The 24,855-nt window shown below is 41.9% G+C and overlaps 1 protein-coding gene across 1 annotated transcript in view; it reads right to left on the bottom strand.

The window, feature by feature from the left end:
• LOC112256397 (nuclear export mediator factor Nemf) overlaps positions 1–24,855 on the bottom strand; it is a 38,457-nt gene that overhangs the window by 2,373 nt on the left and 11,229 nt on the right. The window contains exons 6-30 of the mRNA XM_024429642.2: positions 22,732–22,799; positions 22,507–22,596; positions 22,304–22,377; positions 22,139–22,206; positions 21,900–21,975; positions 21,592–21,732; positions 17,300–17,508; positions 15,489–15,665; positions 15,271–15,334; positions 15,086–15,174; positions 14,726–14,829; positions 14,383–14,445; positions 12,560–12,672; positions 12,404–12,461; positions 12,246–12,304; positions 12,004–12,124; positions 11,656–11,911; positions 8,259–8,298; positions 3,625–3,680; positions 3,383–3,533; positions 3,132–3,209; positions 2,714–2,905; positions 1,264–1,302; positions 1,036–1,142; positions 791–834 (exon numbers count right to left, since the gene is read on the bottom strand). Of these exons, the coding sequence (XP_024285410.1) occupies positions 791–834; positions 1,036–1,142; positions 1,264–1,302; positions 2,714–2,905; positions 3,132–3,209; positions 3,383–3,533; positions 3,625–3,680; positions 8,259–8,298; positions 11,656–11,911; positions 12,004–12,124; positions 12,246–12,304; positions 12,404–12,461; positions 12,560–12,672; positions 14,383–14,445; positions 14,726–14,829; positions 15,086–15,174; positions 15,271–15,334; positions 15,489–15,665; positions 17,300–17,508; positions 21,592–21,732; positions 21,900–21,975; positions 22,139–22,206; positions 22,304–22,377; positions 22,507–22,596; positions 22,732–22,799 (2,537 nt within the window). The remainder of the gene's footprint in view (positions 1–790; positions 835–1,035; positions 1,143–1,263; positions 1,303–2,713; positions 2,906–3,131; positions 3,210–3,382; positions 3,534–3,624; positions 3,681–8,258; positions 8,299–11,655; positions 11,912–12,003; positions 12,125–12,245; positions 12,305–12,403; positions 12,462–12,559; positions 12,673–14,382; positions 14,446–14,725; positions 14,830–15,085; positions 15,175–15,270; positions 15,335–15,488; positions 15,666–17,299; positions 17,509–21,591; positions 21,733–21,899; positions 21,976–22,138; positions 22,207–22,303; positions 22,378–22,506; positions 22,597–22,731; positions 22,800–24,855) is intronic.

The following is a 24,855-nucleotide window of genomic DNA, read 5'->3' as shown; positions in this document are numbered from 1 at the left end:
TGTGCGGGTCTCTACCTCCTCCAGTATTCATATTTTGACTCCTATGCACCTGGAACAGACACTATTCAGTAGTCAGGACCTTAAGACGCATGTGCTGAGCGATTAGTGCTTGAGGTTGTTTTGGTTCATTTAAAAATATATATAGATTATTTGTATGGAACACTGAAACAATTAATAAAAAGTCCCATGAAGGTATTGACTGCTTTTCACTTATGGACCATAATTTATTCACTTTAATAAAATACTTCAGTTGTGTATTACATTTGATTTATGACTTTTTATTTAATTCCAAGTCATCATCTCATCTCTATAGAGCTGCTGCATATGCTATCTGATAAAACCACAATTTTGTAGTTTTTCAAAGTAAAGGCATACTTTTATGACTGCTGAATACCAACAACCAATCACTTAAATCATGTATTTTCAGGTAGAGATACCTCGTGAAGCAACAGCTGCTCTCTATATCCCCTCAAGATCGTGATTTCTTCTGCCTCTTCATAGCAGGCATAAAAGAAACCAACCAGACAAGTAGATGCGCAATTGATTGTGGTCATTGGAGTTAATTACGTTTTATGCACTTAACTATGTAGAATTCTGACCTGTTGGAAACTACAACTCCCTCACACAGTTCAGGCTGGATTTGATTTATTTACAGAGAAGAACGAAATGGAATTAATTTCAATTGAAACGACGTCGGATCAATTAGTTGTTTAAAAACTGAAAATGAACCGAAATTCACTCGGCACACGCCCTCTTATCATTTATAACACGTTAACTGCTCTGATATTACCTTTTCCTTTCTTCTGGGTCCCTGGGGTCAACTTCACCTTGTGCCTAGTGGGAAACACTGTTGTTTAGCTAACTTTGAAAACATAGCCATGTCCCATTTCCTATGGCAAATGGAAGCAGAATAAGTATATCCCTATACAGGTAAATGGATTAATCAACATTGGTGTTAGGTTGGCTTCGATGGAATGGTAGGAATTACTGGCGTTACATAGATATTATAAAACTAGGGAGATATGTTGTCCTTACTTGTAGTTGGAGAGGGCAGTGTAGGGGGCACAGACTGGCACAGCGAACAGCAGTACATCCTCTGGGTGGGGTTGGCCCGTCAGAGAATTCAGCAGTTTCTCTGCTTCCTAAGGAAGTCAATGGAGAGACACAATAAGACAAGGATGTTGGCCCTGCAACAAAGGATTTCATTAAAATATATTTATAGGCCAGGTTTGAACAGTAATACAGTAATCTCAAAGAACCCACCTCTGCTCCAGGGTTGTCTTGGTCCTGATCATCTCCTTCCTGCAACAGAAATAAATAGTCTTCCTCCCTTTTCTTCAGTCACCTTTGTTTCAATTCTTAGATCAAGCAAACATGGATTCAGAGGCCCTGTTCAAATATTCTTAAAATGAATTCTTCTTTCCTTAAAGTAATCACTGATCTGACAAATGGATTGATGATTGGTGCAAGTTTTCCATGGCATTGCTTTAACCAATTATGTCATGTAGATCAGTAGCTACGTTTATTAACTTGTCCAGTGATTTTTTTCTCGACTTTTAGCTAGTTTGCATAGAAAATAGATGTGACAATTGCCTTCTACGGTGCATTTCCAGTCTTAACAGTCTTGTGTTGACAAAAACAGCTGGACATAATGACGTCACAACAAAAAAGAAAGCACTTTTTCACAAAAACCTAGTGTCAAATAGAAATGAAGTGTTTCCATGATACATTTAGGCAGCCTGTATTCCCTCCCACCCATCTGTTTCATGTCTCAGATAGCCCGCAAAAGCCATGGATAGAATGCAAGAATTTACAAAAATTTCTCATGTGCCATCATAACACCATGCCATGGTGAAACTTGCACTCCTGTAGATCTGAAATAATTGGATGGTGAAACTTGCATCTAGCCAACGTAATTCAAGCATTCTTGAAAGTCAAGACAATCCTTGTGGAAAAATGTATTATTTAGAAAGCAGTAGGCATTTAGAATTAAATGTGGAGTGAAGCTTTGTAATTGCGTGATATCACGTGCCACACGTCCCTTCATAAATGATTAAGCAATCAGCATTATTCAAAAAAACAGTTTCCATCATCATTTGATGCAATAAAAGAGAGTTTGACGAAAGAAAAATCCACCCGTCGAATAGTTAAAAATGTAAAAAAGATGAAGTGTTGGTCCCATGTTTCATGAGTGGAAATATACCATACGCACAAAAATATTATTTCTCTCAAATTTTGTGAACAAATTTTTTATATCCCCATTAGTGAGCATTTCTCCTTCTATGAACTGTAACTCAGTAAAATCGTTGTGTGTTTTGCGTTTATATATTTTTGTTCAGTATTGATCTTTAGAACATTTCTATTATACTTTTGACCTATTTCTATTATACTAGTGGGGTGGCAGGTAGCCTAGTGGTTAGAGTGCTGGACTAGTAACTGAAAGGTTGCAAGATCGAATGCCCGAGCTGACAAGATAAAACTCTGTCGTTCTGCCCCTGAACAAGGCAATTAACTCACTGTTCCTAGGCCGTCACTGAAAATAAGAATGTGTTCTTAACTGACTTGGCTTTTTCACAATTTTGGGACACTATTTTTGTCTAATAAACCTCAGGTCAATGGAAACCTGCCTAGTGATTACTTTGAGGAAGGAATCATTCATTTTAAGAGTATTTGCGTGTTCCCTGGAGAAAGGAAAACAAAAACTTTTTTTTACCTTGTCATCCTGTTCAGGTGCTGCTCCCTCCTCCACAGCTAGACCCTCCTCTTCCCCTTCTGGTTTCTTTAAGATGACCTCCTGAGGACGGGGTCTCTGGGCTTGCTTCTGGGGTGGTTTTCTCAACACCTCGTCTTTGCCCTTCCCCTTCTTGCCCTTCTTAGGCTTCTCTTCCTTAGTGGAGCCAGCAGACTGCAGACGGAAAATGTCAATAAATTCCTGTACTGTACTGCTTTATTGGAAACATTTATTGGTAACCAGTAACCAGCCATAAAAAAAACTCAGTTTCATTCAACGTGTTTTTATACATTTTTTGGTATCATATTTTACAGATATGTTCATATCATTAATTTGTGTTCCAGTTCGTAATCCAGACATTTCAACAGTGTGAGGGAAAGTTCAACATCATACTCCTCACCCCCAACAATTTCATCATCAGCTCCCGATCCTCTTCATCTTGGTCTTTGTACTTCTCTTTAATTTTCTTCAGCTTGTTCTAGATTTCAACAACAGCATAGATGAAAAGCTTGACTTTCAAGAGCAGTTTATTCTAACTAATGCCACCACGAAGACAGCAAAGATGACAACCTTAGCCAGCACTAGAACCAATCTCTGGTCGAATTGGACTACAACTAATTTAGTTCATTTAAAACTTTGAAAATGTCTCACCTTTTGATGTCTCTTAAGAGGATGCTGAGAGGCTCCTCCCCCTCCCCCACTCTTGGTTTTCTGATTGGCTGCGGAGGCACCATGCGTCTCCTCAGTCTTTCCCTCTTCTTCCTGAGATTCAGAATGATCCTGTTTCCCCTTCTTCTCCTCCCTTTGGACAAGAAGAAAGCAGCAAAACAAAACCATTGCATTCACGCATGTTAGCCACGAGGGAAGGTTACATTGCAATGTATTTAGCTTACCTTCTTTGCTTGGCTGTAATGTGTTTTCCCCCCTCTTTTTGCGCCTCCACCTCAACCTAATGGAGAATAAATTGTACATACAGTTAAATCGGAAGTTTACATACACCTTAGCCAAGTACATTTAAACTTTTTTTCTCTCACAATTCCTGACATGTAATCGTGGTAAAAATTCCCTGTCTTAGGATCACCACTATATTTTAAGAATGTAAAATGTCAGAATAATAGTAGAGAGTGATTTCAGCTTTTATTTCTTTCATCACATTCCCAGTGTGTCAGAAGTTTACAATACACTCAATTAGTATTTGGTAGCATTGCCTTTAAATTGTTTATCCTCTTATGGCTGCATCCCTTGTTCTCAATTTCCACCTGAAGACATACCCTAATCTAACTGCCTGTAGCTCAGCCCCAGAGGTAAGGATATGCATATTCTTGGTATCATTAGAATGGAAACATTCTGAAGTTTGTGGAAATGTTAATTGACTGTAGGAGAATATAACACAGTAGATCTGGTGGAAGAAAAGAGAAAGAAAGAGCATACTTTTTCAGTTTTTTATTGTTGTAGCATCATCTTTCACATGTACTAGAATAGCCACACAGTCAGATAGGATGCTGGAGATCATTTTGATGGATAACCAAGAGGGCAACTGTAGGTGTGTAGGTGAATTAAAAAAATGGAAAATATATATATCTGACATGGAAAATATATATATAGATATACATACATACACTGCTCAAAAAAATAAAGGGAACACTAAAATAGCACATCCTAGATCTGAATGAATGAAAGATTCTTATTAAATACTTTTTTCTTTACATAGTTGAATGTGCTGACAACAAAATCACACAAAAATTATCAATGGAAATCAAATTTATCAACCCATGGAGGTCTGGATTTTGAATCACACTAAAAATTAAAGTGGAAAACCACACTACAGGCTGATCCAACTTTGATGTAATGTCCTTAAAACAAGTCAAAATGAGACTCAGTAGTGTGTGTGGCCTCCACGTGCCTTTATGACCTCCCTACAACACCTGGGCATGCTCCTGATGAGGTGGTGGATGGTCTCCTGAGGGATCTCCTCCCAGACCTGGACTAAAGCATCCGCCAACTCCTGGACAGTCTGTGGATGGAGCGAGACATGATGTCCCTGATGTGCTCAATTGGATTCAGGTCTGGGGAACAGGCGGTCCATAGCGTCAATGCCTTCCTCTTGCAGGAACTGCTGACACACTCCAGCCACATTGTCTTGCATTAGGAGGAACCCAGGGCCAACCGCACCAGCATATGGTCTCACAAGGGGTCTGAGGATCTCATCTCGGTACCTAATGGCAGTCAGGCTACCTCTGGCGAGCACATGGATGGCTGTGCGGCCTCCCAAAGCAATGCCACCCCACACCATGACTGACCCACCGCCAAACCGGTCATGCTGGAGGATGTTGCAGGCAGCAGAACGTTCTCCACAGCGTCTCCAGACTCTGTCACATCTGTCACATGTGCTCAGTGTGAACCTGCTTTCATCTGTGAAGAGCACAGGGCGCCAGTGGCGAATTTGCCAATCTTGGTGTTCTCTGGCAAATGCCAGACGTCCTGCACGGTGTTGGGCTGTATGTAAGCACAACCCCCACCTGTGGACGTCGGGCCCTCATACCACCCTCATGGAGTCTGTTTCTGACCGTTTGAGCAGACACATGCACATTTGTGGCCTGCTGGAGGTCATTTTGCAGGGCTCTGGCAGTGCTCCTCCTGCTCCTCCTTGCACAAAGGCGGAGGTAGCAGTCCTGCTGCTGGGTTGTTGCCCTCCTACAGCCTCCTCCACGTCTCCTGATGTACTGGCCTGTCTCCTGGTAGCGACTCCATGCTCTGGACACTACGCTGACAGACACAGAAAACCTTCTTGCCACTGCTCGCATTGATGTGCCATCCTGGATGAGCTGCACTACCTGAGCCACGTGTGGGTTGTAGACTCCGTCTCATGCTACCACTAGAGTGAAAGCACCGCCAGCATTCAAAAGTGACCAAAACATCAGCCAGGAAGCATAGGAACTGAGAAGTGGTCTGTGGTCACCACCTGCAGAACCACTCCTTTATTGGGGGTGTCTTGCTAATTGCCTATAATTTTCACCTGTTGTCTATTCCATTTGCACAACAGCATGTGAAATTCATTGTCAATCAGTGTTGATTCCTAAGTGGACAGTTTGATTTCACAGTGTGAGTGTGATTGACTTGGAGTTACATTGTGTTGTTTAAGTGTTACCTTTATTTTTTTGAGCAGTGTATATACACACCCAAACATACCAACACACACACAAACACAAACAAACCACACATTTCATTGCAAAATATATATATTTTTTTGTGCAAAATATATATATATATATTTATATTTTATAAAACGGCATTAGCACTTACCCGTCCAGAAGTATGTCCTGTCCTTGCAGAAACAGCTCCTCAGTTCCTGTTTGAATCATAACACTCAAAGATTCCTCAAACAAAAAATCTGTCTCACTTTCACTTTTTCACCTTCACTTCCCTTTTCCTGATTTATTCGCCATGATGTCTTCAATGAAATCGTTGAAAATACAACTTTCCAAAATACAGCTGCGCGTAACAAGCGTCACAGCAACTCCTCTGAGAGTCAAGGCGAGAATGGAGTTCCTTACGCGTGCATTTACAAACAAGGAATGGTGGTCCAACCCAAAACCATTACATACTGGTGTTTACCTCAGCTCATTGGCTATCTACCCAGCTAGATTTCAAGAAGATCATTGGGCAGAAATACAGTCAATCAACGAAGCGTCGCTAAAATTATTGGTGCATAAGTCGTTGCTCGTTGTCTTCAAATCAGTTCACTTCGGTCAATACTCCCCGCAAAAAAAACAATGACGTTTGGCTGTGTTGCAAAACATCCAGAGGAATGCACTGAATCCAACCATGACTAGATAAACGATTGTTTACCGTGTGTAATTACGGCGAATGCTCCGTAAAAAATTGCGAGATGGAATTCACGGCACAAACGGGTTACAAAATGTTTCGATTTAGGGTATAAAATGGATTTTATCAAAGAAAACAGCACTTCGTTTGATGACTGGGACCCTCAGGAAGAGAAATAAGAGCAAGATATCAGAATGTAAGTCATAATTTTACCTTCAGATGTGAATGTGTAAAAACTGTCATGGTGGAAAATGTTTTTGTTGTTGATTGCTCTTCTCAAACAAAAGCATGGTATTTGTTCTCTGTAATAGCTATTTTAAATCGGAAAACGTAGTTTGATTACCAAGATCCTAATCTTTTGAAGGATGTAAGACACTTGCATTTTCAAGAATGCTTAATGTTACGACGTTGTATTTTTACTTGTCACACTGAAATTTCCCCTGATGTTGATCCCTGTACAGGGATCGCAGCCATAAGAGGATTTATTAACTTGGGTCAAACATTAAGTGTAGCCTTCCACAAGCTTCCCACAATAAGTTGGGTGAATTTTGGCCCATTTTCACCCATTTTGGGTGAATTTTAGCCCACACGTTTTCTATAGGATTGAGGTCAGGGCTTTGTGATGGCCATTCCAATACCTTGACTTTGTTGTCCTTAAGCGATTTTGCCACAACATTGGAAGTATGCTTGGGGTCATTGTCCATTTGAAAGACCCATTTGCAACCCTCCCCCGTTTTCCTCCAAACATAACGATGGTCATTATGACAAAGAGTTATATTTTTGTTACATCAGACCAAAGGACATTTCTCCAAAAAGTACGGTCTTTGTCCCCATGTGCAGTTCCAAACTGTAGTCTGGATTTTTTATGGGGGTTTGGAGCAGTGGCTTCTTCCTTGCTGAGTGGCCTTTCAGGTTATGGCGATATAGATACTTTTAGTACCCGTTTCCTCCAGCATCTTCACAAGGTCCTTTGCTGTTGTTCTGGGAATGATTTGCACTTTTCGCACCAAAGTACGTTCATCTCTAGGAGACAGAACGAGTCTCCTTCCTGAGCGGTATGACGGCTGTGTGGTCCCATGGTGTTTATTCTTTGTATAGATGAACGTGGTACCTTCAGGCATTTGGAAATTGCTCCCAAAGATGAACCAGACTTGTGGAGGTCTACAAAAAAATGTCTGAGGTCTTGGCTGACTTCTTTGGATTTTCCCATGATGTCAAGCAAAGAGGCACAGAGTTTGAAGGTAGGCCTTGAAATACATCCACAGGTACACCTCCAATTGACTCAAATGACGTCAATGGGCCTATCAGAAGCTTGTAAAGCCATGACAATTTTCTGGAATTTTTCTAGCTGTTTAAAACCACAGTCAACTTAGTGTATGTAAACTTCTGACCCACTGGAATTGTGATACAGTGAAATAAGCTTACTTGTGTCATGCACAAAATAGATGTCTTAACGGACTTGCCAAAACTATAGTTTGTTAAAACCTCTTAAAGATCGGGTCTTTTTTTTTTAAACGTTTTGTTATTAACAAGACATTTGTGGAGTGGTTGAAAAAGGTGTTTTAATGACTCTAACCTATGTGTATGTAAACTTCCGACTTCAACTGTATGATATTACGTTTACAAAATAAAAACGTATACTATAAAACATCAATTATTTGATTGCAAACGGTCAGAAGTTCACCGATCACAATGGCTTTACCTGAATGGACACCTTTTTGAAACCAGCACTTTGGGTTTCCCTGGAGAGAGAAACAAACAGAAACATTTCTGATACTGTTGCACTTTCGGGCACTGAACAGACCTGGGTCAAATAGACATTTCAAATACTTGAGCTGCACTTTATTCTGCCATCGTATCTTACGGCAAAAAAAGAGCTTCTGGATATCAGGACAGCAATCACTCACCTCGTATTCGACAAATATATTTTCTTCAACAAGCAGGATGCACAGGATTTACTTCAGACACCCAACAAGGCCAAAATCCCTGTCATTGGCAAGAGAAAGAGACGCAGGTATAGAGGACACAGGGCGGGTTTGCCTCGTAAGGATGCGCTGATAGCGTTTGGGAAATCTGCCCTTACCATCAATATTACTTGCCAACGTACAATCATTGGACAATAAATTAGATGAGGTATGATCACGAATATCCTACCAAAAGGACATCAAAAACTGTAATATCTAAAGTTTCACTGAATTGTGGCTGAACGACGACATGGATAAAATTTAGCTGGCGGGATATATACGCTGCACCGGCTAGATAGAACAACACACTACGTCCGGTAAGACGAGCGGGGTTCTATGTATATTTGTAAAAAAAACAGCTGGTGCACGAAATCTAACCCAGAGGCGGTGCTCCTAGTGGCCGGGGACTTTAATGCAGGGAAACTTAAATCAGTCTTACCTCATTTCTATCAGCATGCAACCACATTTAAAAAATTCTAGGTAACCTTTACTCCACACACAGAGACGCGTACAAAGCTCTCCCTCGCTCTCTATTTAGCAAATCTGATCATAATTCTATCTTCCTAATTCCTGCTTACAAGTAAAAATTTAAGCAGGAAGCACCAGTGACTCGGTCTAAACTACAGGACTGTAGACTGTAGTAGAGCTGCCGCATTCAAGGTGTGGGACTCTAACCTGGAAGCTTCTAAGAAATCCTGCTATGTCCTCCGACGAACCATCAAACAGGCAAAGCGCCAATACAGGACTAAGATTGAATCGTACTACACTGGCTCCGACGCTCGTCAGATGTGGCAGGGCCTGCAAACTATTACAGACTACAAAGGGAAGAACAGCCACGAGCTGCCCAGTGACATGAGCCTACCAGACAAGCTAAATCATTGTCGGAGATCAGGCCTACCACTGTTGTGTCATCTGTAAACTTAATGGTGGTGCTGTAGTCGTGCCTGGCCATGCAGTCGCTTCGAGGCAAGCAACACCGAGGCATGCATGAGAGAATCAGCTGTTCCGGACGACTGTGTGATCATGCTCTCCGTAGCCGTCGTGAGAAATACCTTTTTTATAATTTACCAGTTATTGTTTCAACACAGCCTTGAAATGCTTGGACAGAGTTCAGGAGCCAAGATGATTTGGATGGACTCAGTCATTCCTGTAGAGTATCTTCTGTTTCCAGAAGGTGTCAAAGTTATCAATAAAAGTGACTACAGTAGTCTTTTAGCCAGATGTGTAATGCCAGCAGTCTGCTGAATTTTTCATACCTGCGGCCCGACGATGGTACTGGACCTGAAATTATTGGCTGTTTTTGAGTCTTTTAATGCTAAAATCAGTTCTTTAAAATCCATTTTTCAAACGTTCCAAGCTAGCTCTCCTGATGTCGTTTGACCCCACATGGACTACGACAGTGTCATGTGGGAAAAAGTAGGTGGGCGTGGCCCAGTAGCTTATGTAGGTTTGCTACTTGCTTGCTAAGTGTAGCTACTTCGCTTCTGTAGTCCTTCGCAAGCAAGCAGTTGCTACATTGAAAGTCAACGCGGTCCACATTGTCCCGGAACAAAACAAAGTAAACGCAGCTCCTGCAACGTTGGAAGTGTTCAATGGCGGCCTCCATTTGAGACCGTCGAGCCAGCTAGGCTAGCTGGGCTTTTGCGTCTCTCCCCCTATAAAGAATCTGTCAGGATCCCAGCAGGACAGATAGCAGCGATCACAGCAACTTAGCTCAACAGAGCCGTAGGATTCAAAATAAAATAAAAGTATATAAAAACACAGTCAGTAAAAACACTGTCAGTAAGTAAACCAAGGTATTTAGTAAAGGCTTCAGTGTTCGACAGGTTTCAGTTTCAGCGGTCGACAACAACAAACATACGTCGCACTCTGATGACATTCATCAAGGTTTAGGCTTTAAGACATGAAGGTCAGTCAATGGGGAAAAAGTCAAGAACTTTTAAAGTGCAGTCCTAAAAACCATCAAGCGCTCTGATGAAACTGACTCTCATGAGGATCACCACAGGAAAGGAAGGCCCAGAGTTCTCTCTGCTACAGATAAGCTCATTAGAGTTAACGGCACCCCCAATTGCAGCCCAAATTTATGCATCACAGAGTCCAAGTAAGAAACAAATCTCAACATCAACTGCTCAGAGGAGACTGCGTGGATCATGCCTTCATGGTCGAATTGCTGCAAAGAAACCACTACTAAAGGACAAAAATAATAAGAAGAGACTTGCTTGGGTCAAGAAACATGAGCAATGGACATCAGACCGGTGGAAATCTCTTTGGTCTGAGGAGTCCAAATTTGAGATTTTAGGTTCCAACTGCAGTGTCTTTGTGAGACGCTGAGTAGGTGAACAGATGATCTCCGCATGTGTGGTTCCCACGGTGAAGCATGAAGGAGGAGGTGTGATGGTACTTTGCTGGTGACTGTGATTTATTTAGAATTCAAGGCACACCTACCACAGAAATATGCCATCCCCATCTGGTTGGGACTATTATTTGGGACTATCATTTGTTTTTCAACAGAACAATAACCAAAAACACATCTCCAGGCTGTGTAAGGGTTATTTGATCAAGAAGGAGAGTGATGGAGTGCTGCATCAGATGACCTGGCCTCCACAATCACCTGACCTCAACCCAATTGACATGGTTTGGGAGGAGTTGGACCGCAGACTGAAGGAATAGCAGCCATCAAGTGCTCAGCATGTGGGAACTCCTTCAAGACTGTTAGAAAGAGCATTCCAGGTGAAGCTGGTTGAGAGAATGCAAGAGTGTGCAAAGCTGTCAAGGCAAAGGGTGAATACTTTGAAGAATCTCAAATATATTTAGATCTGTTTAACACTGTTTTGGTTACTACATGACTCCATATGTGTTATTTCATATTGTTGATGTCTTCACTATTATTCTACAATGTAGAAAATTGTTTTTAAAAAATAAAGAAAAACCCTTGAATGAGTAGGCGTCCCCAAACTTTTGACTGATACTGTATCTCTAAACTATTTCACCTACATATTTGACCTAGGTCTACTGTTCTAGACACCAGCCTTTACTCAATTCAAAAGGTAATATTTGGTATTCAACTACAATGGAATAACATTAACATGACCGGCACACATACAACGGCGACATACAGTAGCAGCATAATATTACCTGGTGGACTGCAAGTGGGACAGGGAGATGGTGGTGTCTGGAAAACTGAACTCTGCACTCTCCCCATCACTCTTCACCTTCGCCTCGAACCCCTCCACATCCTCCTCCTTCATGTCGTCCAGTTCTTTAGCATCTCCATCCTCCTTATGTTCAGCCTCTGCCCCTTCAGTGGCTTTCTCTACTTTTACCTCCACTCCATTCTTCTTTCCATCTCCTCCTCCGTCTTCCCCCTCTCCCTCATTGCTACTGTCATCCCCTGGGAAAACATATGTATGGTACATAAATGCAACAACCAATAGATTCATGTACAGAGGTGTGTATGTGTCTGTGGCTCTTGAAGCCCTGTACCAATAAGCTCCTCCCCATCCTCTAGTAGCTCTGCTGTGCTGGACGTCACATCCGCCATGTCCTCGTCAATGGTCTTGACCTTCCTCTCACCCCGGTGTCTGAATACACACTGCTCATCTACCTGTGGACACAAGACTAGACTGTTGAGCCAAGATAGGGTTTACCAACTGACTCCTCAAAAGGCAGTCAGATATATTTTAAGACTATGACAGAGCAAACACGTTTAAAACATTAGCTTTCACCTTGAAGAGAAAGCTGAAACCCATCATTAAATAAGAGGGCGGCATGTAGTTCTTCTTTCCTGTGAAAATAGGAATGCTGTTTTAGCTGTCGATAATCCAAAACTACATAATTGACACATAACCACCATGTGGTGGCTACTGGGAAGATGTTGGCATACCTCGGATCATGAAACTTCCAGTGGTCAGGTATTCTCCAGTGGGGGCAGACTTAGTCACCTAGACAGAGAGAGACGAGAAGAGTTATAATTGGAGCAGCTCTGACCACACCCTGATCCAACCATCCAATCCTGAAGTAGGCTCCCAGGAGAACTCACCTGGTGGTAGTGCACCCACCATGCGCTGGTGATAACCTTGGCGTCCCAGGCTGCACTGTAGCACACGGCCATGGTGCCCGCCTCGGTCAAGGTGCGTGGAGGAATGGGCACACCTAGAGGGAAGAGATATAAGTGCCACAATACACCCCATTAAAATACATGGAGAGTTCACAGATGATTGTCAACACTTAAGCTTAAATTCAAGTCGGGTAGTTATAACTAGAATTTGGGCTAAGATGGGTTATTCACTTTAAGTTGCACGAACATACAGTATTAGTCAAAAGTTTGGACACACCTACTAATTCAATTGTTTTTCTTTATTTTTACTATTTTCTACATTGTAGAATAATAGTGAAGACATCACAACTATGAAAGAACATATGGAATCATGTAGTAACCAAAAAAGGTGTGAAACAAATCTAAATATATTTTATATTCTTCAAAGCACGGTTCCTAGGACTGACTTGCCTAGCTAAATAAAGGTTAAATAAAACTTTTTTTTAAGTAGCCACCCTTTGCCTTGATGACAGCTTTGCACACTCTTGGCATTCTCTCAACCAGCTTCACCTGGAATGCTTTTCCAACAGTCTAGAAGGAGTTCCCACATATGCTGAGCACTTGTTGGCTGCTTTTCCTTTACTCTGCGATCCATCTCATCCCAAACTATCTCAATTGGTTTGAGGTCGGGTGATTGTGGAGGCCAGGTCATCTGATGCAGCACTCTTCTTTGTCAAACAGCCCTTACACAGCCTGGAGGTGTGTTGAGTAATTGTCCTGTTGAAAAACAAATGGTAGTCCCACTAAACGCAAACTAGATAGGATGGCGTATCGCAGCAGAATGCTATGGTAGCCATGTTGGTTAAGTGTGCCTTGAATTCTAAATAAATAACAGAGTCACCAGCAAAGCACCCTCACAAAATCATCCATTCACCTACTCTGGTTGGAACACTGTGGTTGGAACCAAAAATCTCAAATTTGGACTCATCAGACCAAAGAACAGATTTCCACCGGTCTAATGTCCATTGCTCATGTTTCTTGGCCCAAGCAAGTCTCTTCTTCCATGAAGGCCTGATTCACGCAGTCACCTCTGAACAGTTCATGTTGAGATGCGTCTGAAGAATTTATTTGGGCTGCAATTTCTGAGGCTGGTAACTCGAATGAACTTATCCTCTGCAGCAAAGGTAACTCTGGGTCTTCCTTTCCTGTGGCGGTCCTCATATGAGAGACAGTTTCATCATAGCGCTTGATGGTTTTTAGGACTGCACTTGAAGAAACTTTCAAAGTTCTTGAAATGTTCCGGATTGACTGACCTTCACATCTTAAAGTAATGACGGACCGTTGTTTCTCTTTTCTTATTTTAGCTGTTCTTGCCATAATATGGACTTGGTCTTTTACCAAATAGGGCTATCTTCTGTATACCACCCCTACCTTGTCACAACACAACTGATTGGCTCAAACGCATTAAGAAGGAAATAAATTCCACAAATTAACTTTTACGAAGGCACACCTAATGAAGCTGGTGACTATCTCATGAATCTGGTTGAGAGAATGCCAAGGGTGTGCAAAGCTGTCACCAAGGCAACGGTTGGCTACTTTGAAGAATATCAAATATTATTTTGATTTGTTTAACACTTTTTTGGTTACTATATGAAACTATTATTCTACAACGTAGAAAATAGTATAATTAATGAAAAACCCTGCAATGAGTAGGTGTGCCCAAACTTTTGACTGGTACTGTATATTAAAGAGAAATTCCAGAGGATAAGAGAGCATCATTTGACTGAACAACAGTGTGTTGATCACAGAACTAGGCCAGCTCTTACCAGATGGGTTCTTGATGACACAACTAGTTGCTCCATGGAGGTCGGCGTGAACGTAGATATCCCCTGATAAGAGACACCAACATGAGATTTTCACACAGGTAGAGATAGACTCTGTTCCAATATCCTTACTAGCATACTAACTACAATGAAGCAATGTATTGTGACTGCATTCTATGTGGTATGCTAGTATGGATAGTGTAACATAGCGTGTTGTGTACCAAACTAGCATACGTTCAAGTCCGAAACAATGTATTGGGCATGTATTTGATGCTGGTGTGGACATTGGATAGTTGTCCATAGCCTGTTGTAAGGCAGGACTATAATAAGTGTATTCCACTCTTACCAGCCCTCAAGTAGCGCTTAACGATAATTTCATTCTGTTGCTGGTCACGTCCGGCGATGGTGAGGTAATTTTCTGAGCTGATGAACCACAGGAACTTCTCAAACCTGACAGAGCACAACAATACATAATTTGTCACATACTGAAAAGATAGAGAAAGTAAATTGCCCAGAAGAATATGAATTTGTCACAAATCTGACACAAAGGTGGAGAGAACTTTGCGCTCATTTAATTACTTCTTACAGGTGTTGCATTAGCTGAAAATGGCTGCATTAGTTCAGATTTGTCAATGACTGCTCATCTCTCTACACATGGCAAGTTTTCAGAGGGTGAATGCAGATTCAGTTAGGTTAAGTGTCTTACCAGTAGACTTTCCTGGCCTTCTGAATGGTCGTAACCGTTTGGACCTCTTTAAGGGTTTGCTTGGTCTTCTTCTCAGCAGATTTGAAAGCCTTGAATTAAATGAAAAAGGGGAAAAATGTTACAAATATAAAAACTGACCACAAACACAATCGACAGAGAATTTCATATGCATGTGGCACCATCACCTTCTGGGCTGCCTCCACGGTTTTCTGCTCTTTCTTAGCAGCGGTTCGCTTATGGTCGTAGTATCTGGGAAAAAAGGAGATAAACGTTTGGGTTCGTCAGCTTGATACCTAAAACCACATCTGGCCATACTGTTCAAAGCATAGAGATAAAACATAACTGTTCTATTTAATTTTTCAGTTCAAAGAATACACTAAGCCAGAGAGAGTGGAGAGCCTACTTTTTGGCATTGGCGTAAGCTGACAAGCTGAGGTCCACATCCACCAGCATGGGCTGGTCCTTCTTGGGCTTGCCCTTCTGACCCTTCTCTTTGTTCTTGTTCTTCTTCCCCTTCTTCTCTTCAGCCACCTCGGCTACATGCTCCTCCTCTACTTCCTCTGGGACAATGTATGGGTTCCTGAACGGGGAAACAACAGGGTAGTTTTCAGTCGGCATGAGAGAAATTGATGATAAAATTATTGTGGGGGGCTGTCTTGTTAGACTTCAGTGCAGCTTTTGACAATATTGATCATAGTCTGCTGCTAGAAAAACGTATGTGTTATGGCGTTACACCCCCTGCTATAAATGTGGATAAAGAGCTTCTTGTCTAACAGAACACAGAGGGTGTTCTTTAATGGAAGCATATCAAATATAATCCAGTTAGAATCAGGAATTCCCCAGGGTAGCTGTTTAGGCCCCTTGCTTTTTACATTTTTTACTAATGACACGCCACTGACTTTGAGTAAAGCCAGAGTTTCTATGTATGCGGATGATTCAACACTATACACGTCACCTACTACAGCGACTGAAATGACTGCAACACTCAACAAAGAGCTGCAGTTAGTTTCAGTGGGTGGCAAGGAATAAGTTAGCCCTAAATATTTCTAAAACTAAATGCATTGTATTTGGAACAAAACACTCACTAAACCCAACTAAATCTTGTAATAAATCATGCGGAAATTGAGCTAGTTGAGATGACTAAACTGCTTGGAGTAGCACTAGATTGTAAACTGTCATGGTCAAAACATATTGATGCAGTAGTAACTAAGATGGGGAGAAGTCTGTCTATAATAATGCAATGCTCTGCCTTCTTAACAACACTATCAACAAGGCAGGTCCTACAGGCCCTAGTCTTGTCACACCTTAACTACTGTTCAGTCGTGTGGTCAGGTGCCACAAAAAAGGACTTAGGAAAATTGCAATTGGCTCAGAACAGGGCAGCATGGCCGGCCCTTGGATGTACACAGAGAGCTAATATTAATAATATGCATGTCAATCTCGTGGCTGAAAATGGAGGAGAGATTGACTTCATCACTACTTTTATTTATGAGAGGTATTGACATGTTGAATGCACCGAGCGGTCTGTCTAAATTACTGGCACACAGCTCGGACACCCATGCATACCCCTCAAGACATGCAACAAGAGGTCTCTTCACAGTCCTCAAGTCCAGAACAGACTATGGGAGGCACACAGTATTACATGGAACTCTAATGGAGGCCCTAATGAGCATGACCCTGTTCTTTCTGTTCAGCATCCATCTATTTAATTGGCTAGAGGGCAGATAAAGGTGGGTTAGTGGTTGATTCATAGTATTTGGAGTACTATGAACTGTTCTGTGCTGGATACAATATCACATTTTTCCTTTCGAGCGGGATTCTTGGCAACACTGTTTATACCAGGCTTTTTAAATGCATACATATGACACCTACAGTAAAGAGCTCGGCCCCCCTTACATATTGTTCAGCTTATTTAGACAGTTTGAAAGAGGATGGGACACAGTGATAGAGGGGAGCATCAAGGACGTGGGATTCAAATCCTAGACGCTGTGGGCGATATATGCTGGGAAACTGCAACGCCGCGCTCCCACAACCTTCCAGCAAGATTGCAGCAGCATAGGATGGATGCGTATAGCTTAGTACAGCTCAGCTCAGTTGTAATGTTAAAGGGCAGTAGTCAAGTTAAACCGAACCAAAGACAGTTCAATTCAATATGACTTTATCAATCCCTGAGGGGCAATTAGAAATGTATCCCCATTTTGGGCATCAACTCACTTTAAAAGCATTGTGATGTGGTTGGTCTGCAGCTTCAGCTCCTTGATGGCGCAGGCCACTGGGTCTCCGGCAGCCTGGGCCTCCTTGACGATCAGCCCTATCTCGGCCCAGTCCACCTGGTTGGCCAGGGCGCTCCGCACCACCTGCAGAGCCCTCTCCACTATGGGCAAGTTCATTTCCACCAGCTCGCCCCTAAGCCTGTCTACCTCCTGCAACAAATGTTAGCATTAGCACTCCTTTAGCATTCGCATAACTGAGTACAAGCTATTTATATCAAAAGTCTTTCCGTTTTAAATTAAAATCACTTCTTGAATTGACCATCTTCATTTCGAAATAACCCTGGCACAGACACACATGCTTACCATCATAACTAGATAACACACAGAAGGTGTTCAACTACATGTCTTGGCAGAGCCACCTCTCCTCCTTCAATGAGATTACCTGTGATCAGGTTATGTACATTAGTGTTGCCTACACACACACAGATGTTGGGATAAGGTGCTGCCAACACCTGGTGACTATGTTCCAAAAGTAGTGCACTATACAAGGAAAAGGTTGCCATTTGCGACGCAGAGTAGTCTCGCCTCTGAAATTATGGAAATCCATGCATGTCACCTGCTACAGTAACAAGGTTTGTGACTGTCGATCGATCAGGTGATCAAACCAATCACCCCATTACGGATCAGATCAATATGTAAACCACAGCCTGGGAGCTACATATTCCTCCGCTACATAGGCGGATTTCCAAATGCCATCCTATTCCTTATAAAGTGCACTACTTTTGACCAAGTGGGAAGTACACTTTATAGGGAATAGTGTGCCATTTGGGACACATACACAAAGTGGGTCATCATGGATGACAATCCTCCCATCATTACCCCCCACACAGCCTATCAGTCATCCTTCATTCCAGCCATAACCTGACTCTTTATTAGACAGGTAGTATGGCGAGAGCGAGGGGGAGAGGGAACCTGTTTGTGGTTGTTATGGGTTCTTTTGTGTACCCGTTTGTGTTTGTTTTGAGTTGTGGGTACTTTTGGGTTGTTTGGGGTGATTAGCGGGACCAAGGGCCATGCATTTAGAGAGGCAAACTTTTAGAATTTTGAATATTGTTCTAATTCTAGACATTCAGTTACATAACATTGTTTTAATATTCCCCATGTAATGTAATTGGGAGCTAACATGGCTGCCATAGAATGTTGAAGTGTCATGTAAACGCATCATAATGTAAAAACCGCATTGGACCAACTCTCTAAATACATGACTCTGGCCGGACCCATTAGCACTCCTTTAGCTCTGACCATTTGTTTTCACTGTGGTGATCAGACACAAGTTCAAATATCATTGGTTATCTTTTAAATACTTTGAGTGCTTGATTGAGACTGCCTGTTGATGGGTCGGGTTTACTCCATTGGTTCCATTGAGCAAGGAAGGCTAAATCAAGAGCAGTTTAAGTATCTGAAAGAAAACAAATACTAGTTGAACCCAGGTCTGTGTTCGAATACCCATTCTAACATACTACATACTTAATGACTATATTAGTTAATTTTAGTATACTGTAAACGAACGGTATCATTTCAGTTGAGCGTACTAGAGCGTTGCTTGTCTACCGTAAGTCGATGCTGTTGCTATGCAACCTCTGCTAGCATAACAAATGACTAGCTAAACATTTTACGATTTTGGGTGTGTTCGTAAATTCAAATCTGCAGTGCCAGAGTGTGCTCTGGGCGTTCGTAAATCCAGAGCGTTGTCAGATTGTAAATTCAGAGCGTTTCACTCTCGGAGCGTTCAGAGCCGACACTGGACGCTCTTGACGAGGAGTAAGGCTGATCCGAGTGTTCAACAGCAGTCAAGCACCCAAGCTAATGTTGGCTAGCTACTTCCAGACACAAATGAGAGAACACCTCACTCTTACCATTTTACTCGCCATAGCAGAGCTGGTTAGGCTGTTTTCATGTTATCCAGAGCGTTGGTGACTAACTGTGCAGCTGGCAACAATTACTCTTTTTTTTTTGCAAACGTTTACTGACACCGGCCATATTCAATGGTGCACGAGACTAATTAACGTCTAATGAAACGCAAAACGACTACACCACTTAGCTAAGAATGATGTGAATAATCAAGTCAATAAAACGTTGGTTAGTCAGCAGATAGTTAATATACTGCCTGGCAAGCTCGATGTATTAGTATCCACCTAACGTTAGGTAACTAGCTAACATACCGGTACATAGTGCTGTAATGCTTTGCTTTGCGGTTCGTAAGGATAGCGTAGCTAACAAATTGTCAGCCAACATAACGTGTAATGTAACTTATTTGAAATGTCATTACTTTATTACATTGCTCAACATTAACATTTGCCATTAGTTAGTTCAATGAATTTGAATTCGCTCTCGCCAGAAACTATACTGCCGAAGTCCGACATTTTCTCCAAATCTGAAAACATTGTGATGCCACGCCCATTTTCTGAAGATGTGCATAATGGGCCCAAAAAGTACGGAAATGGTGTCCTCTGCATGTATACTTCGTATTTTGGCGACATCCGGATTTAGTACGACATCCGGAAACTTTTGGCATACTAACTATATCCATACTATGATGAATAAGCATACTATATGCAGTTGAAGTCGGAAGATTACATACACCTTAGCCAAATACATTTAAACTCAGTTTCACAATTCCTGACATTTAATCCTAGTAAAAAGTCCATGTCTTAGGTCAGTTACGATCACCACTTTATTTTAAGAATGTGAAATGTCAGAATAATAGAAGAGAGAATGATTTATTTCATCACATTCCCAGTGGGTCAGAAGTTTACATACACTCTATTAGTATTTGGTAGCATTGCCTTTAAATTGATTAACTTGGGTCAAACATTTCAGGTAGCCTTCCACAAGCTTCCCACAATAAGTTGGGTGAATTGTGGCCCATTCCTCCTGACAGAGCTGTTGTAACTGAGTCAGGTTTCTGGCCTCTTTGCTCACACATGCTTTTCAATTCTGCCCACAAATTTCCTATAGGACAGAGGTCAGGGCTTTGTGATGGCCACTCCAATACCTTGACTTTGATGTCCTTAAGCCATTTTGCAACAACTTTGTAAGAATGCTTGGGGTCATTGTCCATTTGGAAGGCCCATTTGCGACCAAGCTTTAACTTTGTGACTGATGACTTCGAGATGTTGCTTCAATACATCCACATAATTTTCCTACCTCATGATGCCATCTATTTTGTGAAGTGCACCAGTCCCTCTTGCAGCAAAGCACCCTCACAACATGATGCTGCCACCACCGTGCTTCACAGTTGGGATGGTGTTCTTCGGCTTGCAAGCCTCTCCCGTTTTCCTCCGAACATAACGATGGTCATTATGGCCAAAAAGTTATATTTTTGTTTCATCAGACCAGAGGACATTTCTCCAAAAAGTACAATCTTTGTCCCCATGTGCAGTTACAAAACATAGTCTGGCTTCTTTATGGCGGTTTTGGAGCAGTGGCTTCTGCCTTGCTGACCGGTCTTTCAGGTTATGTCGATATAGGACTCGTTTTAATGTGGATATAGATACTTTTGTACCCGTTTCCTCAAGCATCTTCACAAGGTTATTTGCTGCTGTTCCGGGATCAATTTGCACTTTTCGCACCAAAGTACGTTAATCTCTAGGAGACAGAACACGTCACCTTCCTGAGCGGTATGGCAGCTGTGTGATCCCATGGTGTTTATAATTGCGTACTATTGTTTGTACAGATGAACGTGGTACCTTCAGGCGTTTGCTCCCAAGGATGAACCAGACTTGTGGAGGTCTTTTTTCTGGGGTCTTGGCTGATTTCTTTTGATTTTCCCATGATGTCAAGCAGGGTAGGCCTTGAAATTCATCCACAGGTACACCTACAATTGACTCAAATGATGTCAATTAGCCGATCAGAAGCTTCTAAAGCCATGGCATAATTTTCTGGAATTTTCCAAGCTGTTTAAAGGCACAGTCAACTTAGGGTATGTAAACTTCTGACCCACTGGAATTGTGATACAGTGAAATAATCTGTCTGTAAACAACTGTTGGAAGCTTACCTGTGTCATGCACAAAGTAGATGTCCTAACCGACTTGACAAAACTATAGTTTGTTTACAAGAAATTTGTGGAGTGGTTGAAAAAACGAGTTTTAATAACTCCAACCTAAGTGTATGTAAACTTCTGACTTCAACTGTACTCAATTCACGTCACAAATAGTACAGTTAGTGCGGTTAGTATTGGTATTCGAACACAGCTCAGGTCTGGTGGTGATGCGAGAGTTCTTCAGTATTGACCTGAAGTTGGTGCAGTGCCTCCAGCCTCTGCACGTGGTCCCTCTTGACATTGTCCAGCTTTTTCAGAGCCTGTTTCTCCTGCTGCAGGGCCTTCACGTCAATCTTCTGACTCTCCATCTTGGAGTAGAATTCGTCCACTGCCTAAGCGCAGAGGAGCAAGACTTACTGAAGTGATCTCATACCTTACGTCTTGTGAAAATACCAATATAGTTTTAGTACACTAGGTACGTATGGGAAACAATGACATTTTCCCAACGTATGCATAGGGTAAATAAATACATATAAAGGACATATATTCTAAAATTCACCTTGTCAAATGTATCAAACTCAACATAGTGGCTATTTGCATGTTGGGCAAAGAGGAAGGGGTGGAATTCCTCATATCTGTAAAAGAAGACAATGTTGGAGACTTGAACATATCTCACCAACCAAGCAAACAAAAACCTCCATAACGCTTCTGGTGAGACGTAATGCTGATCTTACCAATAACAGAACTTGGAGACATAATATCATAAGCACAGAATGAGAGTCAAATAAAATAACTTACGTGAGCAATTCTTCAGGTTTCTCTGGGGCTAAACTTGGTTTCTTCTCACATTTTTGGATGATGTAGCCCTGCAACAAAACAAGGGAGAAACAGTTTTCTATAATTTCGCTATGACAAATGGATCTGATGTATGAATGAATATTCTCAATAAGACGTGAGACCTACCTTTCCATCGAAGCTTGCCGTTTTCTCCATATAAACTTCTGCCATTTGCAGGGCATCGAGGATTTTGGGTGCATCTACAGACAACAATTAAGCCTATTTCATCCAGAATATCACAATTCTGATGATCATTGATTGAATAATATATACCAGCAGCACATCTTTGTAATCTGCCAAAGGCTACAGCTGGTCTAAAAGAAACGTACCTCGTGCAGCATCAAACTGGCTGTCCACTTTGATGAAGCCGGGGAGTCCCACTTCCATCAGACAGTGCTCTATGAGAGTAGCCCCATATGCTGAAAGAGCAGATAGATCATATTAGAAGGTAAGTCTGCTGTTTACAATAATAACATTGTGTAAAACATTTATTTTTAAACTAAACCTGGATGAGCAATGGATGGAGCCACTTTGAGGAGATGAAGACTACTTACGAAGGTGGGGATTGAGGATCCTTTTCACCTGTTCTCCATTTGTGGCCTTCGACAGGACTTCAGTGAGTCTACATGAAAAACAAACCAAAACAAAGGATTATTTCTTCAATGAACTCGTGCCCAACTAGGGTTGCAAAAGTCCGGTAAACTTTCCCAAAATAACCAAGTTTTCCAGAAATCCTGGCTGGATGATTGCAAAAATCCTGCTTATTGAAATCTAATTTTATTGGTCACAACGCCAAATACAACAGGTGTAGACTTTACAATTAAATGCTTTCTTACAAGCCCATTCCCAACAGTGCAGAGTTAAAAAGTAAGAAATACAGGTCAATGCGCAGGGGTACAAGGTAGTTGAGGTAATTGAGCCAATACCGTATGTACATGTGGGCAGTGGTGGAAAAAGTACCCAATTGTCATAATTGTGGGAAAGATACCTTAATAGAATAATACTCAAGTAACATGCAGTACAATACTACTTGAGTAAAAGGTTTAAAATATACTGAAGAATCAAAAGTAAGTGTAATTGATAAAATATACTTAAGTATCAAAACGTACAGTAAAAATATTTTCAAATTCCTTATATTAAGCAAACCAGACAGCAACATTTTCTTGTTTTTTAATTTATGGATAGTGAGTCTGCCAGATCAGTGGCAGTAGAGATGAACAGAGAGGATCTTTTGATAAGTGTGTGAATTAGACCATTTGTGTCCTGCTAAGCATTCCAAATGTAGCAAGTACTTTTTGGTGTCAGGGAAAATGTATGGAGTAAAAAGTACATTATTTTCTTTAGGAATGTAGTGAAGTAAAAGTTATCAAAAATATAAATAGTAAAGTACAGATACACCAAAGTATTTTTTACTTAAGAACTTTACACAACTACATATGGGTAGGGGTAAAACTGACTAGGCAATCAGGATATACACTCCTCAAAAAAATAAAGGGAAATAAAATAACACATCCTAGATCTGAATGAATGAAATATTCTTATTAAATACGTTTTTCTTTACATAGTTGAATGTGCTGACAACAAAAATCACGCAAAAATTATCAATGGAAATCAAATGTATCAACCTATGGAGGTCTGGATTTGGAGTCACACTCAAAATTAAAGTGGAAAACCACACTACAGGCTGATCCAACTTTGATGTAATGTCCTTAAAACAAGTTAAAATGAGGCTCAGTAGTGTGTGTGGCCTCCACGTGCCTGTATGACCTCCCTACAACGCCTGGGCATAGTCCTGATGAGGTGGCGGATGGTCTCCTGAGGGATCTCCTCCCAGACCTGGACTAAAGCATCCGCCAACTCCTGGACAGTCTGTGGTGCAATGTGGCATTGGTGGATGGAGCGAGACATGATGTCCCACATGTGCTCAATTGGATTCAGGTCTGGGGAACGGACGGGCCAGTCCATAACATCAATGCCTTCCTTTTGCAGGAACTGCTGACACACTCCAGCCACATGAGGTCTAGCATTGTCTTGCATTAGAAGGAACCCAGGGCCAACCGCACCAGCATATGGTTTCACAAGGGGTCTGAGGATCTCATCTCAGTACCTAATGGCAGTAGGGCTACCTCTGGCGAGCACATGGAGGGCTGTGCGGCCCCCCAAAGAAATGCCACCCCACACCATGACTGACCCACTGCCCAACCGGTCATGCTGGAGGATGTTGCAGGCAGCAGAACATTCTCCACGGCGTCTCCAGACTGTCACGTCTGTCACATGTGCTCAGTGTGAACCTGCTTTCACCTGTGAAGAGCACAGGGCGCCAGTGGCGAATTTGCCAATCTTGGTGTTCTCTGGCAAACAGCAAACGTCCTGCACGGTGTTGGGCTATAAGCACAACCCCCACCTGTGGACGTCGGGCCCTCATACCACCCTTATGGAGTCTGTTTCTGACCGTTTGAGCAGACACATGCACATTTGTGGCCTGCTGGAGGTCATTTTGCATGGCTCTGGCAGTGCTCCTACTGCTCCTCCTTGCACAAAGGCGGAGGTAGCGGTCCTGCTGCTGGGTTGTTGCCTTCCTACGGCCTCCTTCACGTCTCCTGATGTACTGGCCTGTCTCCTGGTAGCGCATCCATGCTCTGGACACTACGCTGACAGACACAGCAAACCTTCTTGCC

This window comes from Oncorhynchus tshawytscha, linkage group LG24 (assembly GCF_018296145.1).
Source record: "Oncorhynchus tshawytscha isolate Ot180627B linkage group LG24, Otsh_v2.0, whole genome shotgun sequence".
Classification (NCBI taxonomy): Eukaryota; Metazoa; Chordata; class Actinopteri; order Salmoniformes; family Salmonidae; genus Oncorhynchus; species Oncorhynchus tshawytscha.
The sequence above is the reverse complement of the archived record's forward strand: the minus strand, read 5'-3'. Positions and strand labels throughout refer to the sequence as shown.